We start from the raw sequence: 17,347 nt of genomic DNA, 5'->3' as shown, positions 1-17,347 counted from the left end.
AGTCTCCCTCCGTCCGACTCTCTCCATCCCTGCCTCTCTCTCCATCCCTGCCTCTCTCTCCATCCCTGACTCTCTCTCCATCCCTGACTCTCTCTCCATCCCTGCCTCTCTCTCCATCCCTGACTCTCTCCATCCCTGACTCTCTCTCCATCCCTGACTCTCTCTCCATCCCTGACTCTCTCTCCATCCCTGACTCTCTCTCCATCCCTGACTCTCTCTCCATCCCTGACTCTCTCTCCATCCCTGCCTCTCTCTCCATCCCTGACTCTCTGTCTGTGTGTCTTCTCCAGTCATGAACGTGTAGTGTTGTTGTTGTTGTGCGCAGTGGTGGAAAAAGTACCCACATTTCTTAAGTAAAAGTATCAATACTGCATTGTAGAAATACTCTTGTTACAAGTAAAAGTCGGGAATTCAAAATGTACTTGTAAATGTATTGGTATCAAAAACGTACTTAAAGTAGCATAAGTAAAAGTACTAAAATGTTTGAAAATAGCAGATCTACAAGCTCACAACGCGTCGCATCGCGACGCGTTGTGAGCTTGTAGATCTGCTATTTTCAAATAGCCTAGGTATAAAATAGGGCTGAAGTGGTTAAAGGTAGGGTAAGTGATATTTTTTGGTTAAAACAAAAAGTATTTTGTTAAAAGGTTAAAATACTATATTCTGATAGTAATCATTGCTATAGAGTGTTTTTTCAGTAACAGATGTCTCCCTGTCTCTCCAGCTCTTTAATAAACAGAAAATCAATTTTTCTGTAGGTGTCAAAATCTCAGCCAATCAGGAGAAAGTACCCATTTTTAAGCTTAATTTGTATAGTGTTCCAGTTCCAATTTTGCCTGCTCATTTCTTGGTGTCATCACTTCCAATTCCACTTGTTTAATCTGTATCCTGATTGAGTTCTCTGTCCTGGTTGGATAAAATTGGAAATGAAACTGAAACGAAAATGCATTTTCTGTTTTATAAAGAGGTGGAGAGACAAGGAGACTCCTAATACTGAACAAACACTCTATAGCAATGAGTACTGAACAGAATATAGAGCTATTTAACACTTATTTTAACCAAAGCAAATCACTTACCCTATCTTTAATGTATGTTTTATAATATAATAGTTTATATCTGAAAAGTAACTAAAATTTAGTAACTAAGTAAAAGTACTACATTTGCCTCCGAGATGTAGTGGAGTAGTAGTATTCAAAATGGGAAATGTTCCAGTAAAGTAAAAGTACCTCAAAAAATTGTTCTTAACCCATTAACTGCCAGAGGTATTTTCATATTTTTTTAGCCAGTGCCAGAGATTCTAGATCTTCGAAAAATCATATCTCCTTGGTCTTTGGGTCAAATTGAAAAAAAGAGATTTTTTTTTTAAGTTCACGTAGATCTACGCGACTGGCACGTTTCGCGTAGATCTAAGTGATTGGCAGTGAATCAGTTAAGCACAGCACTTGAGTAAATGCACTCGGTTACTTTACACCACCGGTTGCTGTGTGTGTGTGTGTGTGTGTGTGTGTGTGTGTGTGTGTGTGTGTGTGCAGGCGGAGTCCGAGGTGTCGTCTCTGGGCCGTCGTATCCAGCTGTCTGAGGAGGAGCTGGATCGGGCCCAGGAGAGGCTGGCCACGGCCCTTCACAAGCTGGAGGAGGCAGAGAAGTCGGCGGACGAGAGCGAGAGGTAACGTTTAGGGGCTGTGGGGAGGGGGGGGGGGGGGTGGAAAAAGTACTCGCATTTCTTACTTAAGTAAAAGTATCAATGCTGCCATGTAGAAATACTCTGTTAACAAGTGAAAGTCCGGCATTCAAAATTGACTTGAGTAAAAGTACGAAAGTATTGGTATCAAAATGTACCAAAGTGTTGGTATCAAAATGTACCAAAGTGTTGGTATCAAAATGTACCAAAGTATTGGTATCAAAATGTACTTAACCCATTGAGACCTGGAACTGTGCCATTTTTTGATTTGAGCTAAAAAGCATTATTTTACACTTTGGCTATTCAAAAATAGCAGATATACAAGCTCATAGCGCGGCACCGAGTGCCGCGCTACGAGCTTGTAGATCTGCTATTTTTGAAAAATCGTGAAAATGTGTACAAACCTTTGAATATATATATTTTTTTTTAAGCGAACATTTTTAACTCAAGTCTTTGCTTCTGGGGGTCCCTGGAACAACATATTTTGATGGGGGTCCGCGGCCAAATACATATAATTTTGGGGGTCCTTGACATGAAAAAGATTGAGCACCACTGATATAGAAACATACGTTTTTCAGAATACTGAGATTTAGGAGACATGTAGAATCGGCTTCAGGTCTCAAGACTCATTATTTTCTTTCTTTCTTTCCTTTATTTATTCAAGCGTTGGGCCAAGGAATGTCCCATCTCACAAGTTTTCAAATGTATACAAATCTTTTGAAAATAGCAGATCTACAAGCTCACAATGCGTCGCGAGCTTGTAGATCTGCTATTTTCGAATGGCCGAAATGTACGTAGGGCTGAAGTGGTTAATGTGTGTTTTGTAATGATAATAAAAATCTACAAAGTAACTAAAGTTTTCAAATAATCTTAGTGGAGTAAAAGTGTAATATTTGCCCCTGAGATGTAGTGGAGTAGAAGTAAAAGTACTGAAAATTGGAAATACTCCAGTAAAGGGGTGGGTGGAAGTCTGAGAGGACGCCAGGTGATGTCAAGATTAGCATAAGGCAAATTCATACTGCTGCAAATAATCTCTGAATGCTATTCTAGGCAAAAATATATATATATATATATTTTTTTCAAAAGTAGCAGAACTGCAAGCATTGTGAGCTTGCAGATCTGCTATTTTTGCTATCCGTAATATGACAAAGTATATAGAGCTTAACACATACAGTGCCAAGATCCCGTCTACACGTTCTTTCAAATCCATCGCTTGAGTGCCAGGATTCCTAAGAACGAGTTGACACGTTCTTTTGAATTTTCATTGTTTAATCTGTGATCGCACGGCTTTGTTTATTTCTCATCAACACTTTCGTTTTCCACTTACGTCACACTCACCCGGAGCCGGATGTAAAAAAAAAAAAACATTTCCGGGTCACGCTGTTTTTCTCCGGTGATTTTCGGCCAGAATAAGGAAAAACACTGTTTTTCACACGGTATGAAAGACAAACGGACAGCTCAACTTCTATTTTCTTTGGTCCGGGTGACTAACAGTGATCGTCGTAGTGTATCACGTCGTTTTCAGGCTGATCAGCGGAACGGGAATTGTCGAAAACGTCACATCCTTTGAATTACCGGATATGACGTGGGCCTGTTTGGGAGGGGGTGAGCGAGGTGATCAATGTTTGGATGTGCTGCTCTCTACTGGTGGAACAATCGTAGGTGCTTGACAACACAATCAGAGAATGTATTTGAATGAAAAATTACAAAACAAAAAAATTAAAAAACACGCAAATTGCTGGCACAGGGGTGAGTACATTATGAATAAACTCTGGCAGTCAATGTGTTAAGTGACTAAGGGGATATTGGCGTGCATGTAAACATAGCCATTGACCAAACAATGAAATATGAACCGTGTGTGTGTCTCTCTCTCTCTCTCTCAGGGGTATGAAGGTGATTGAGAACAGGGCCATGAAGGACGAGGAGAAGATGGAGATGCAGGAGGTCCAGCTAAAGGAGGCAAAGATGATCGCAGAGGAGGCCGACCGCAAGTATGAGGAGGTCAGTATACACACACACACACACACACACACACACACACACACACACACACACACACACACACACACACACACACACACATCTACCTTCCTGTGCACAGACAAGAGATGGATATGAAAACAAGCTAGCAAACATCCTCACCCATGACCCCCCCCCCCCCCCCCCCCCCCCCCCAGGTGGCCAGGAAGTTGGTGGTGATCGAACAGGAACTGGAGCGCGCAGAGGAGCGAGCAGAACAGTCTGAATCGTGAGTCAATTTCTAACACACACACACACACACACACACACACATCCTCAAATGCTCTGTCATTATGTTGACCAAAAGCTCTTCCCAGCTTCAGTTCAGCCTCACAGACACTGTCATTACAGCATCTTAACACACACACACACACACACACACACACACACACACACACACACACACACACACACACACACACACTTATTACAAAGCATCAGTCTTAAGTTAGAAGTCCCTATAGGCCTCCGCCATACTGTCTGCATGTATGTAACTCAGCTGTGCAGGTGTCAACAGGTAAACACCCACCCTTGTGTCTTGTTATTGCCTGACATCCCCCCCCCCCCTCCCCCCCACACCACCATCACACTTTGTCCACAATGCACTGCATCTGTTGTGTTAACCAGTGAAACCCAATATAATTTGTACGCCAAATGTCAAAAATAGCCGATCCTACAAGCTCACAACGCGGTAGATCGGCTATGTTTGCTTATTTTGACTAATTTGAAAGAAATTCGAAAAATTTCTGAAAGGTTTTGCAAAAGAGCCCAAAATAGTGGCGCCAGGGTTAATGTGGTTAATGTGGTTAACTCTTACCCTGCCAGAGTTTTTTCAGAAACAGTCTGTAGCCTGCCAGGGTTTTGACCGATTTTGGTACCTTTTCGCATAGCCACAAAATATTTTTCTCAAGTATGATTGATCCCCAGAAAATTTCTAATCACAGATGAGATTCAGGTGTGGTTTCACAAATGTCAACGAGGTCAATTTGACCTTGTTGTCATGTGTTGTTTGATGTTTGAAAATAGCTCAAAACCACTGGTTTCAAACCAAAAAACATTGTGAATTGTTTGTCCGTTTCAATTTTAACATTGAAGTGGATGGAGCAGCAAATCTTTGGAAATTGTTATCTCCTTATTCGTTTGGAATATCGAAAAGGTGTCAATACTAAATAATTAGAGAATCTTTTTAGAATTTTTTTTTTTAGAATTTTCTTTTTTTTTGAATTTTTTTTTAGGACGTTTTTAAACGTCTTTGGCAGGCAACAGCTAATTTCTCAAAGACGTTTATAAACGCCTTTGGCAGTTATAGAGTTGTGGTTAATGTGGTTAAAGTTGAACCTCTGAAGCCCTTTTTTATAATTGTCGTGTGATGGCGTGGTGTGGTGAAAATGGCCGATCGACAAGTTCACAACGCGTTCACAGCACAATCTGTTCTGAGCTTGTTGATCTGCTATTTCTTTTTTAAAGCGATTGCCAAAACGATTGATTCACAGCTTTAATTAAATACATGAAAACAGTCTTTCATATGAAGACTGTCTTTCATATGAACAGAAAGCAAGGCATTGATGCATCGAGTGTGATCCCTGGGTTGTGTTTGACAGCTTTACTACACACCAACACCATCAGTAGCTGCACGGCCGCTTGTATGACGCCACACCTTCATTTTTACATTCAGAGCATTCATGCTAGTTTCTGTGCCATCAAACATGTAACAATGTTTTTTTTTGTTGTTCTTTTAACCCATTCAGACCGGGAACGCATCTGTGTCATTTTAAGATTTCTTTGGGCTATTCAAAAATAGCAGATATACAAGCTTGTAGATCTGCTATTTAAAAAAAAATATATATATATATATATATATATATATATATATATATATATATATATATATATATATATATATATATATATATATTTGTATACTCAAATCTTTGTTTCTGGGGGATTCAACAAATGTCTTCTAAATCCTAACATTAATTTTTTATTTTTGTTATATTGCTATAATATCAGTGGTTCTGAAACTTCTTTCATGTCAAGGACCACCCAAAATGTTTTTCCAGGGACCCCCCAGAAGCAAAGATTTGAGTTAAAAATGTTCGCTTCAAAAGTATACATACAAAGATTAAAAGGTTTGCACACATTTTCATGATAAAAAAAAAAAAAGGAAAATATCAGATCAACAAGCTCATGGCGCGGCACTCGGTGCCGCGCCATGAGCTTGTAGATCTGCTATTTTTGAATAGCCAAAGTATAAAATAATGGTTCCCGGCTTTAATGGGTTAAATCGTCGAACTGTAATATTTGTTGTTGGGATGTATGTAACGTTGTGATTTGTAAATTTACTTAAGAGTAGAATGCCCAGGAAGAATGACTTGTATGAGGTTAATTGGTGAATAAATTCCATAAACGTGGGACTGCTTAAGTCGCGTGGTAATAACATGCATCATTTCCCCCCCCTTTTTGTTTACATGTAAAATATGCCTGCTGGTTGCATGTCCTGCCAATATGTCAAACTCCCTCCATGCATCTGTCTCTGTCCTTCTCTGTCTTCCTGTCTCTCTTTGTCCCTTCGTCTTCCTGTCTCTCTTTGTCCCTTTTCTGTCTTCCTGTCTCTCTTTGTCCTTCTGACTCTGTATTTCCTGTCTGTCTCTCTTTCCGTCTCTCTCTCTCACTCACACTCTCGCTCTCTCCCTCTCTCTCTCTCTGCATGCGCTGTGTCTTGTGCCTCATGTTGCTCGCATCACTAACAGTAAAGTCCGGATGTTGGAGGAACAACTGAGAGGTTTCGACCAATCATTGAAGAGCCTGCAGGCCTCTGAGGACAAGGTACTGGTCTATCCCACTCTCTTGCCACCCTGTCACTCAAACCGGACGACGGCCAATACGAAAGGGGGTCGGGGGAGGCGTCTTGACTCGAAACACTCCTCCCCCCCCCGTCCGTAAAAGTGGCTTGTGAAGTCCCCGCCCACTCAGGAATTGACTCAACGTATCACTAAAGTATTGTCATTTTATTGCATCCGATACATTATTTGCGCTATATTTTAGGTGACCCCTCCCCGCTCCCCCCCCTGCTGGGACTTCATCACTGCAGCGTTGCATGAGCTCCGGCCTACAGAATATATATATATATATCACTGCATGACCTCCCAGCAACCCGCCGCTTCGACGCCTACCTCGCTTTACCCCTCGCGTCGTCCCCCCCCCCCCCCCCCCCCCCCCCCCCCCCCCCCCCCCCCTTCTCCCTCGTGTTCTCCACCAGCCGCATCTGCATGTCCTTAACCTCCTCTTAGGCAGACCTTTTGTCTCCACAGCCGTCCAGCTTCTTCACTCTGCCAGGACACTTCCACAGGTCAGGTCGTGCATTCAGTTAGCGTTGCAGGTTATTTTTTTCCCTTGGTGTGTAACTCATCCACTGTCAGGTGTTCTGTAGCTAGGAGCCAGGCCCCCCCCCCCACCCGCTAGTCGGCGGAGAAAAGGTCAAAGGTCATTCCTTGCTCCCCCCCCCTGTTGTTACTTGTTGTAAATCTCTACGTCTGTTTTTTGTCTCTGTCCTCCCTCTTTCCCTTCACCCTGGGTTGTTCTTTGCCCTCTTCTCCCTCCCACCACCACCCCACCCCTCTCCCCTTCTCCATTTTCTTCACCCCCCCCTCTCCTCCTCTTTCCCTCCTCCCATTCTTTCCCACCTCTTTCCACGCACCGCGAAAACCTCTCCCCCCCCCCCTCCCACCTCCCCCCCCCCCCCACGAACAAAACTCCCACATTTTAAAAAAAAACGCGACAAACCGACAGCAAATGTGGCGAGTTGGACGAGGAGCTGAGAAATGTCACCAATAACTTAAAGTCCCTGGAAGCCCAAGCTGAGAAGGTAGGAGGGGGATGGAAGGGCCCTGCATGCCTTTACACATATCAGACATTATGAAGAAGTACTACATGTGAAAATGTGCTCACCGTGGATCACCCCTATGTCTTAACTGCACAGTCACTGTATGGCTAAAGCCCTGAGTAATGCCTGGCCGCGTGCCACGTCACACGCCCGAAAACAGCAGATCGACGAGCTCACAAAGCGCATTGTGAGATTGTCGATCGACTATTTTCGGGCCGTGACACTGGTGCACATATGGAAAAAGACTCAAATTCTTTACTTAAGTAAAAGTACCAATACTGCAATATAAAAATACTTTGTTACAAGTAAAAGTCCAGAATTCAAAATGTACTTGAATAAAAGTACAAAAGTATTGACATCAAAATGTACTTAAAGTACCAAAAGTAAAAGTACTAAATATTTGAAAATAGCAGATCTACAAGCTCACAACGCGTCGCATCGCGACGCGTTGTGAGCTTGTAGATCGGCTATTTTCAAATAGCCTAGGTATAAAATAGGGCTAAAGTGGTTAATGTATGTTTCATCATAGTTTATATCTGAAAAGTAACTAGTAACTAGTAAAAGTTTTCAAGTAAATGTAGTGGAGTAAAAGTACAATATTTGCCTCTGAGATGTAGTGGAGTAGAAGTAAAAGTATTGGAAATTGGAAATACTCAAGTAAAGTACAAATACTTCAAAATTGTACTTAAGTACAGTACTTAAGTAAATTTACTTAGTTACTTTCCACCACTGCATATAAATCACCCTTTGTGTCGTCTTAGGAATGGGTCTCTGGATATAGTTATAATGCGAATAAGTGATGACATTTGGAAAACAAATGGAAATCTAAATGTGGTATTGGTGCACCCTTACATTATCTTTGTGCTGTGAATCAAGTCTAACCTCAAGCAGATAACGGAAGCAGACGACAGAAAGAGGCTTATTTGATGATTATGCCGTAGATTTCTCTCCTCTGCGCCTCCACCTGAGCTACAAGTTGTTATATGATATTTGGTTCAGAAACTCTGAGTATAGATCATTCCAATGGAGAGGATGTAACGTTACAGTAGCTTATTAAATGTGTCTTCATTTTTACTGGAGACCGTCTAAAACTCACTTTGAGAACCACTATAGCAGTGACTGCTTTGGTCTCAGAGAAGCTTACCAGCTAACGTGATACTATCCATATTGCTCACTCAATACAGTATTTTTCATTTCCTGGGGGGCCTGTTTGTCATTCTCAGTTCATTAGAAACTAATTTAGACGTAAGACACCAGGTAGCTATGGGTTCAGGATCGGAGTTGAGAACCACTCAAATGTTTTCTACTTATTTTAATGAAGGTGGGTGCTCTGTAGCATTCTCAGCTAGCTTTCTTTAGCCGACCGTGCTAACCCTCGACAGAAGTGCACAGTCAGTATTGCCTAATCTATGCTCCATCATACGATGGTGTCACATGCCGAAAATAGCCGATCTACAAGTCTTTGTTTCTCGTGCTTTACACACACATACCCCAGAACCTGTTAGGGTTGCTGTCATTTCACTTTATGTCCTGGCTGTTTGTCATTGCTCAACTGCCTGAATGAACGCTCAGGCTCGAGTGGCCCAAATACAGGGAAAGAGCCACACGGAATTTTAAAGGAGCATTTCACCCGTAATATGTATCTGAGATGCATCCCAGCCTCGATTTAAGCTTAAGCGGACTCTTTGTAAGCTGGTGTGTTATTTCCCCAGCTCCTTGAAGACATTCAGCCACACCCTGCCTGGCTGCCCGAGCAGCTGCAGTAATGGAAACGGCACATAAAGCCGTGTCCCTGAAAGGCTCGACAACACTGAGCTCCCCAACACACCAGAGCTTTGTAGCTCAGAGAAAGAGGCTCTTTATCAGCGCATTCCCTTCCTACAGCAGACAGAACTGGACCAATGCATCCTGCCACTGATGTCATTCAGAGAGACAGGCTGCTTTCCTCCCAAGCCCCCCCCCCCCCCCCTCCCCAACACACAGCAGCTAGCCTAGCTTAGCCTAGGCTGGGCTGACTGGACACTTCTGTAGGGATCATAGTGCATACAGCGGTAATTACTACTGGCTGTCCCAGGGCCTTATGGTCTTAATGAATGGTTTAGATGTCATTGTGTCACATGTGGTACCCATAAATGCCCATAAACAAATATGCTATCCACTTATGTGCCACTAATACTTTTCGTCACGTGGAAGAGGAATTTGTTATGCTGTAGTAAACGTTGATTGAAAATAAATCAATTTGAACTATAAAAAGGTGTTACTCAATGCATAGATCACAGCGCTAACTGTCATGGTTAGTTCAGTTCAGTTTTCACTGGAGGCATCCGTGCTTAAATGTTCACACACATTATATTCACTGGGGGGTATATTAAGTTCTCCAATATAATACTTAGGTTTAGCAAATTGACAAAATTCAATATTTTGATTGCAAAAGCATTCTTATTTAAGTTTTGAACGACTCAATAATGAATTTAGTTACCGTATATATTTTCTAAACTTTTTTTGCTAAGGCTGGAGTATAGGGAGTTGCAGTAGTCTAGGCGGGAAGAAATAAAACCAAGTCTGCAACTGACAAAAAATATTTTATTTTGGCGACATTCCTTAACTGAAAGTAGCAAGACTGGACACTCTTGTTACCTGTAGGTTAAAGGAGGGATAGGAATCGAACGGTTACGGGCTGCATGAGAATTGTCAAGGATGATGATTTGCCAAAAGTATCTTCTGTCTCTATTGCTTCACATTTATGTGATCCTGCCTTTGCCAGGGCAGGTCCTGACAGTCGGAGAGAAGAATGTGATGTTGAGCAATGATATTTTGGTCCATAGATCCCATATTACCCAGCACTATTGTTCCCCCAGTTTTATTAGTGTTGGAAGTCCAGGTCCCATAGCCTGGGAGGGACTGTCAAGCTATGATAGGCTAGTTAGTTGTGAGGCAACTGCTGGAGTTTTTATATATTACTGTGCAGATGTATTTTATATTGGTATGCAAATGAATTTATACATTGTGTTAAATGTATAATTATGTTGATGGCTCTTAATATAGAAACTAGAAAAAGGTGTGCTCAGTAGAGGGGACTGGGGAGTCATGCCCTAATAATAATAGTGATTTAGTCAGTCAAATTTCTACTTACAGCCATGAAAGAGCAGTGCTCTTTGAGAGATTACCTGTTGTACATCATCTCTACTGACTTCCACCCGGGATGTCGAGATCACATCACCCTGAACATGTTATTTTCAAATCCAGCATGCTAGTTCGGCAGCGCTACATGTCTGTGATTTCAAGACTCTGCTGTGGTAGGCTATATTAGTTTTGTTGCAGGCTTTTCAGAGCGACTCGAGTCTAAACTGTAAAAGTGGCTCACTAAGACACCTCCGACCAGGTTGAATGTGCACAGACGCAAAGACTCTCGTAATGTGAGTTTTTTGGGATATGTCGTCACGTTTATGCATGTATATTTTGGTGTTAATCTACATCACTACATCTGTTGAGATGGCTCATGCGCAGGCAAGGCAAGCCTGGTGGGACGTTTTATCCCATAGCCTGGAGAAACAATTGCCCTGTGATTTATGATATTTAAAAATAAATAACATTGTTGTTGTTGACCAGCGAGTGTAGCTGCGGACAGAAGGACGAACGCATGTAAAATAAAATTACTTGATCTTTATAGTGCGTTGCTGTTGAATGCAGCTGTTGAAAACACCAACTAAACTGGGCTCAGGACTGTATCATAGACTGAAGATGATCAGGACATCTCTACCATGCCCAAATGATTGTACAGATTAAAAGTCATTGTGTTTTATCTGCATCTGTAGAGGTACTTCCTGCTTTCTCAGACGTCTGGTTCTCTGATTGGTTGCTTTGTTTTCTCCCCCTCCTCCCCACAGTACTCCACAAAAGAAGACAAGTATGAGGAGGAGATAAAGAATCTGACCGACAAACTCAAGGAGGTGAGACGACCGCCACGGATTGGATCTCTTAGAACCCGTCACAGTGCCGAAACGTGTGTCGTCTGTGTCATTAGAGCAGCCATGCATTGACAGAAGACCGAAGTCATACAGTACATAATGACACACCAGAGACAACAGAGCCTCATGTTCTGTACCATACGATGAAAGACATGTTAGAGACAGAATATAGATCTGCTACAAATACATATTGCTGTACGAAATTAGGCTATGCTCAGTCTACATTTAGATGGTACATATATCAAATTAAAAACAGCCAGCACACTTTTGTGTTTGACTCTCAGGTAGGGCTGGGTGATAGGGCTTTCACCAACTAGTCGACTAGTATAACCACTAGTTGACCTTGTTGGTACTAGTCAAATAGTTGATTTAAAAAAAATATATATTTTTTGCATTGTTTTAATGCCATTACTATTATGATTATCCTCCTGCCTTTATTTGTATCAAAAGGGGGTCAAAAGTATGCCCAATAATAGCCTAATATTGGGCAATAACCCCCTTTTGAGGATCCTTGGAGACCCTGCTGTGCCAGAAGCGCTTCCCTTAAAACAGCATAAAAATAAAGGCGGGAGGATAATAGTAATGGCATTAAAACAATGTTTTTTTTAAAAATAGGTAAACATTGACTAGTCGACTACCACTGGGTCAAATTAGTTGACCAGTAAAACTCTCTAGTCGTGAAAGCCCTACTGGGTGACGTGGACAAAATATAATTTTGACCAAATATCTCTATTGATAGTCTGGGGTTTGACAAAAGGGTTAGCATGAAAACGCTTTACTTGATGAAGGGAAAGTGAACTAAGGGTCAATAAGCTTGATAAAAAGTCAATCCTTTAAGAAATTAATATCGGGACACAGCCCTGGGTTACACAAACATTTAAACCAAATGATAACAGATGGGTGACTGGAATCTACAGCGAACAAAATGTCAACAGCCTAGTCTACTGCATTGTTAGCATTTAGAGATACTGAGTGAAGAACTTTACATGCTAACATCCTCCACCCCTCAGCACAATGGATATATAGTGTTTAAAAACACACCCAATCATTTCTACACCCAGTGATGTGTCTACATCAGAGCTATGAGAGCTGCACCCGCTTGTAAAAATAAAGATGAGCTCCGTGAATGACTGACTGAAAGGCCTTGGGTGACCTAAATATCCATGTAGAAAATACACTTATCGCTACCTAATGGAAAGCCTGAAATAACCCAAATACACACTTCACTTAATTGGGTCCTCGGCATAACACCCACCAAGTGTGAATTTGAATGGCTGAACAGCTCTTGAGATAATGTGAAGGGCATTCATACTGTACAGACATACAGAGATGCCTGGTATTTATAGATGGATGTTGATGCAGGTTCATGTGTGATAACGGTAGTGGTGGAAAACCTACTCGGATATTTTACTTAAGTAAAAGTATCAATACTGCAATTTTGAAATACTCCGTCACAAGTAAAAGTCCGGAATTCAGAATTTACTTGAGTAAAAAATATTGGTATCAAAATGTACTTAATTTACCAAAAGTAAAAGTATTAAAATGTTTGAAAATAGCAGATCTACAAGCTCACAACACGCCGCGACGCGTTGTGTGCTTGTAGATCGGCTATTTTCAAATAGCCTAGGTATAAAATAGGGCTGAAGTGGTTAATGTATGTTTTATAATTGATAATTACAAAGAAGTTTTCAAATAATTGTAGTGGAGTAAAAGTACAATATTTGCCTCTCAGATGTAGTGGAGTAGAAGTAAAAGTACTGAAATTGGAAATACTCCAGTAAAGTAAAAAATACCTCAACATTGTATGTAAGTACAGTACTTGAGTAAATGTACTTAGTTACTTTCCTCCACTTTATAACGGTTTGTTTCTTTTGTGTCAGGCTGAGACCAGAGCTGAGTTTGCCGAGAGGACTGTGGCCAAACTGGAGAAGACCATCGACACTCTGGAAGGTATGCGTCTCTCACTGTCTCTCTCTCTCTCTCTCTCTCTCTTTGATCCAGTATTGTTCCTGTAATAATTAGTTTTGTTTCCTCCAGTCCGCTGCCATTGTGCGTGGTCAGACCGCGTGTCTGTCCGTCTCAGCAGCACGTGGCTGTTAGACAGGAAATGGACCCTGCTTTCTGTGACCGGCCTTCTATGACGGCTCCTCAAGGTGCTGTTTCTTTTGACTCGGGCCTGTTAGTGGAGTGCAGTTTGTCATCCTTTTGTACACGTACGGAGACTTGTGTGCTGTGGAATGGAGTGTGGTTTGCACTGGAATGCAGTCTGACTTGGCCTGGAGTTTGGTGTGATGTGGAGTGTTTGCCTATATAATTGTATAACCTTGTTTTGTTTTTTTTGCCTTGACGCCCCAACAGAAACTTGAACCACTTTAATCCTGGCGGCCCTAGTCTGGCCATAATAGGAAAACGTTTGTAAAAAAAATCTTTTAAATGTGTTTAACAAAAGTAGCAGAAATGGCAGATCGACAAGCTCACAACGCATTGCGTTGCAACGTTTTCTGACCTTGTAGATCAGCCATTATCGCCATTTATGAAATGGGCCTTAGATTGTAGATTATATGTAGATTGTATTATTTGCCCTGACATCTAATCTAGACGTCAGGTCGTGTTCACAAGTTCAATTCATATGCTCTGCACCCTCTTATAGACTGTTAATTTGTCGACAGATGAACTTGCAGTGGACAGATTTTACTGCTGTTATTTTGCAAAGGACGAGTATGAGAAGACTATATAATAAGTTAACCCAAAATACACGCTAACATATTTGCATTACAATTCCTGTGAAGACCTTTCCATTGATCCTTATTGACACGATTCAACCCCTAATAGTAATGTCCATTGAGACCTGGAACGCATCTGTGTCACTTTAGATTTCTTTGGCTATAAAAAAATAGCAGATATACAAGCTCATAGCGCGGCACCGAGTGCCGCGCTATGAGCTTGTAGATCTGCTATTTTTGAAAAATCTTGAAAACCTTTTTTTTTTTTTTTTAACTGTTAGGATTTAGATTTTTTTTTAAGAATCGCCTCAGGTCTTAAAGGAGAATTTTGGTTTTTCTTACCTTTTCTATGATGTTATGATATCTTAGGATGAATGGTACAGTAGAAATTTTCTTAACTCCTTCCGGGGGAAGGTTGCATCGTGTTCTGTCACTATGAACGTCGGATCTCGCCAAAAAAATGAAAAAAAAAAAAAGCTATTAAAATATGCGATCTAGCGCAAGGCCTATCCGCGCACGTTTTAAGCTGTGGCGGACCCGGGATGGAGTTATGACATTTTTCTGCTGTACCCATTCATCCTAAGATATCATAACATCATAGAAAAGGTAAGAAAAACTTAGTCCAAAATTCTCCTTTAACCCATTGAGACCTGAAGCCGATTCTACATGTCTCCTAAATCTCAACAGTATTCTGAAAAACGAATGTTTCTATATCAGTGGTGCTCAATCTTTTTCATGTCAAGGACCCCCAAAATGATATGTATTTGGCCACGGACCCCCATCAAAATATTTTGTTCCAGGGACCCCCAGAAGCAAAGATTTGAGTTAAAAACGGTTCGCTTTAAAAATATATATTCAAAGATTTGCACACATTTTCACGATTTTTCAAAAATAGCAGATCTACAAGCTCGTAGCGCGGCACTCGGTGCCGCGCTACGAGCTTGTATATCTGCTATTTTTGAATAGCCCAAAGTGTAAAATAATGCTTTTTAGCTCAAATCTAAAAATGACACAGTTCCAGGTCTCAATGGGTTAATGGGTTAACCCTCACCACTACATGCCTAGACTCTACCTGACCTTAATTCTAATGCCTAATCGTTCGTACATCAGCGGGAGCTGAGGCTGTGTGTGTGTGTGTGTGTGTGTGTGTGTGCGCGCGTTGGCCTCAGAGATGCCGCGCACACCCAGCAGGAAGGCGTCGCTCTGCGTCAGGTGACACAAAGGCCCCTAGAGACGATTGGAGTAGAGAGCAGTGAGGCGGGACTTCAGGGTGGCGTGCTTCATTATCCGTTCTATTAGAGCTGTGGGGGACGTTTGGCTGGTTCCCATGACAATCCACACCTGTCTGTCCTGTCATCTCTGTGGGGGTGCATTCCAGTTGTTTCGGTGGTTCTCAACCAGTGGTCCGGGGACCACCAGTGGTCCTTGGGGGGTGGGGGGGGGGGGTGGTAATAGCAGATCTACAAGGCAAGCTCATAGCGCGGCACCGAGTGCCTCGCTATGAGCCTGTAGATCTGCTATTTTTGAAAAATCTTGAAAAAGTGTGCATATCTTGGAATATATATTTTTTTTTTCTAAAGTGAAAGTTTTTAACTCAAAATTTGCTTCTGGGGGTCACTGGCACAAAACATTTTCAGATGGGGGTCCGCGGCCTAATGTATATCAATTTAGGGGTCCTTGGCATGAAAAGGGTTGAAAACCCGCTGCAGTAGGTGGATGTAGCAGTAGATTTATATGTAGCTGATGTAACAAAGCTAACCTAAGTGGAACGGTTCCACTTGGTGCGTTGGAGTTTTACCTGTAGCTCAATAAGCGGTGATGTTCACGTTGCTATCTAGTGTATGGAAGGTGAAATTGCACTGCATGGCTCTGAATCATACATGGGCAACTGGGCGGCCTGGGGGCCACATGAGGCCCCCACCTTCTCTTAACACATCGACCGCCAGAGGTTAATCTCATAATGTACTCACCAGTGCCAAGGTGTTTTTGTTGTTTTTTTGTTTTTTTCATGTCGCCATAGATCTTGTTAAAATCCTTAAGATTGAGCTCTACACGGTCTGTTTACATCCGCGAGATCTCCCTGTATCTCCCAGTGAAGATCGCGTGTCAAACGGGGCATCCATGTTGTAGTTAGAGCGGATTACGTTAAACAGTGAAATGCGAGGAGAAAAAACTACAGGAAGAGAATTGAGTTTCAGTTTCGTCTGTAGAATGGGAGCGGGCGTGATCGTCAAAACCGGATCCCAAATAATTCTATTTCCGGTCATCAAACCGGAAACGGAAGTGGATCAAAAAAAATCCGAAAGTGAACCCGGAAGTGAATAGCGCGAAAAGACCGTAGAGACAGTAGGGCTACGGTCTCGGCGCTTAACAGTTGGATTTAACGGACCGTAGGACTACGTTCTTGGCGGTTAATGTGTTAATGCGGCCCACAGGTTAATATAGGAATACTGATATATTATTGATTTCAGCTGTTACAATTCCAAACATGCAATCATGACCCGCTTTAATTACTTCAGTCTGTATTAGTAGCTTAATGACTAGTATTAAAATTCTATTGTCTTTTTTTATGTCCAATGTATTTGTATTTAAGTTCATAAAGTTAACATAAGTATAACTGAATGCATTTGAAATAAAAGTTAGAATGAAAAAATGATACTTTTCAGGATTCCAATAAAAAAATAGCAGACACGTTTTGAGCTTGTAGATCGGCTATTTTTGCTACTTTTGTGTGACATAGAATGGCGAAGTACGGCATTTATTTACTATAAATACGGAGATAAGGGGTGTCTGTCCGACAGTGTATGCAATGTGGCCCTCTGGAGTGAGTGTGTAAATGTATAGTGGCCCTCTCCATCTTCAAAGTTGCCCACCCCTGCTCTAAATGCACACCGTGCCTGCACATAAATGTGGGGCTATGTACGAAGCTGACTTGAGGACCAGCACAACATCCTCACATTGCGGGGTTTTCCTGCGTGAAAAGAGCTCTCAGAGCTTGCTGCGTCGCTTCCCCTTCTGATGAGTCAGTCTGTTGTGGAATTGCTGTTGGTCTAGCCAGTATATCTGCCTGAAG

The 17,347-nt window shown here is 41.9% G+C and overlaps 2 protein-coding genes across 2 annotated transcripts in view; both read left to right on the top strand.

The window, feature by feature from the left end:
* The window catches only part of LOC308101505 (myelin-oligodendrocyte glycoprotein-like), a gene marked incomplete at its 3' end in the record, with an annotated part of 154,495 nt that overhangs the window by 78,119 nt on the left and 59,029 nt on the right, over window positions 1–17,347 (top strand). The window lies entirely within an intron of this gene.
* Window positions 1,536–14,334, top strand: LOC308102085 (uncharacterized protein). Its single transcript, XM_080451681.1, has 7 exons — window positions 1,536–1,666; window positions 3,565–3,682; window positions 3,859–3,929; window positions 7,490–7,565; window positions 11,471–11,533; window positions 13,432–13,501; window positions 13,589–14,334. Exons 2-7 carry the CDS (start codon window positions 3,569–3,571, stop codon window positions 13,690–13,692), a joined length of 498 nt encoding a protein of 165 aa, XP_080307807.1. The 5' UTR covers window positions 1,536–1,666; window positions 3,565–3,568; the 3' UTR covers window positions 13,693–14,334.

The sequence above is a fragment of the Gymnoscopelus braueri genome, assembly GCF_963280865.1.
Source record: "Gymnoscopelus braueri genome assembly, chromosome: 15".
In the NCBI taxonomy this organism is placed as follows: Eukaryota; Metazoa; Chordata; class Actinopteri; order Myctophiformes; family Myctophidae; genus Gymnoscopelus; species Gymnoscopelus braueri.
The sequence above is the reverse complement of the archived record's forward strand: the minus strand, read 5'-3'. Positions and strand labels throughout refer to the sequence as shown.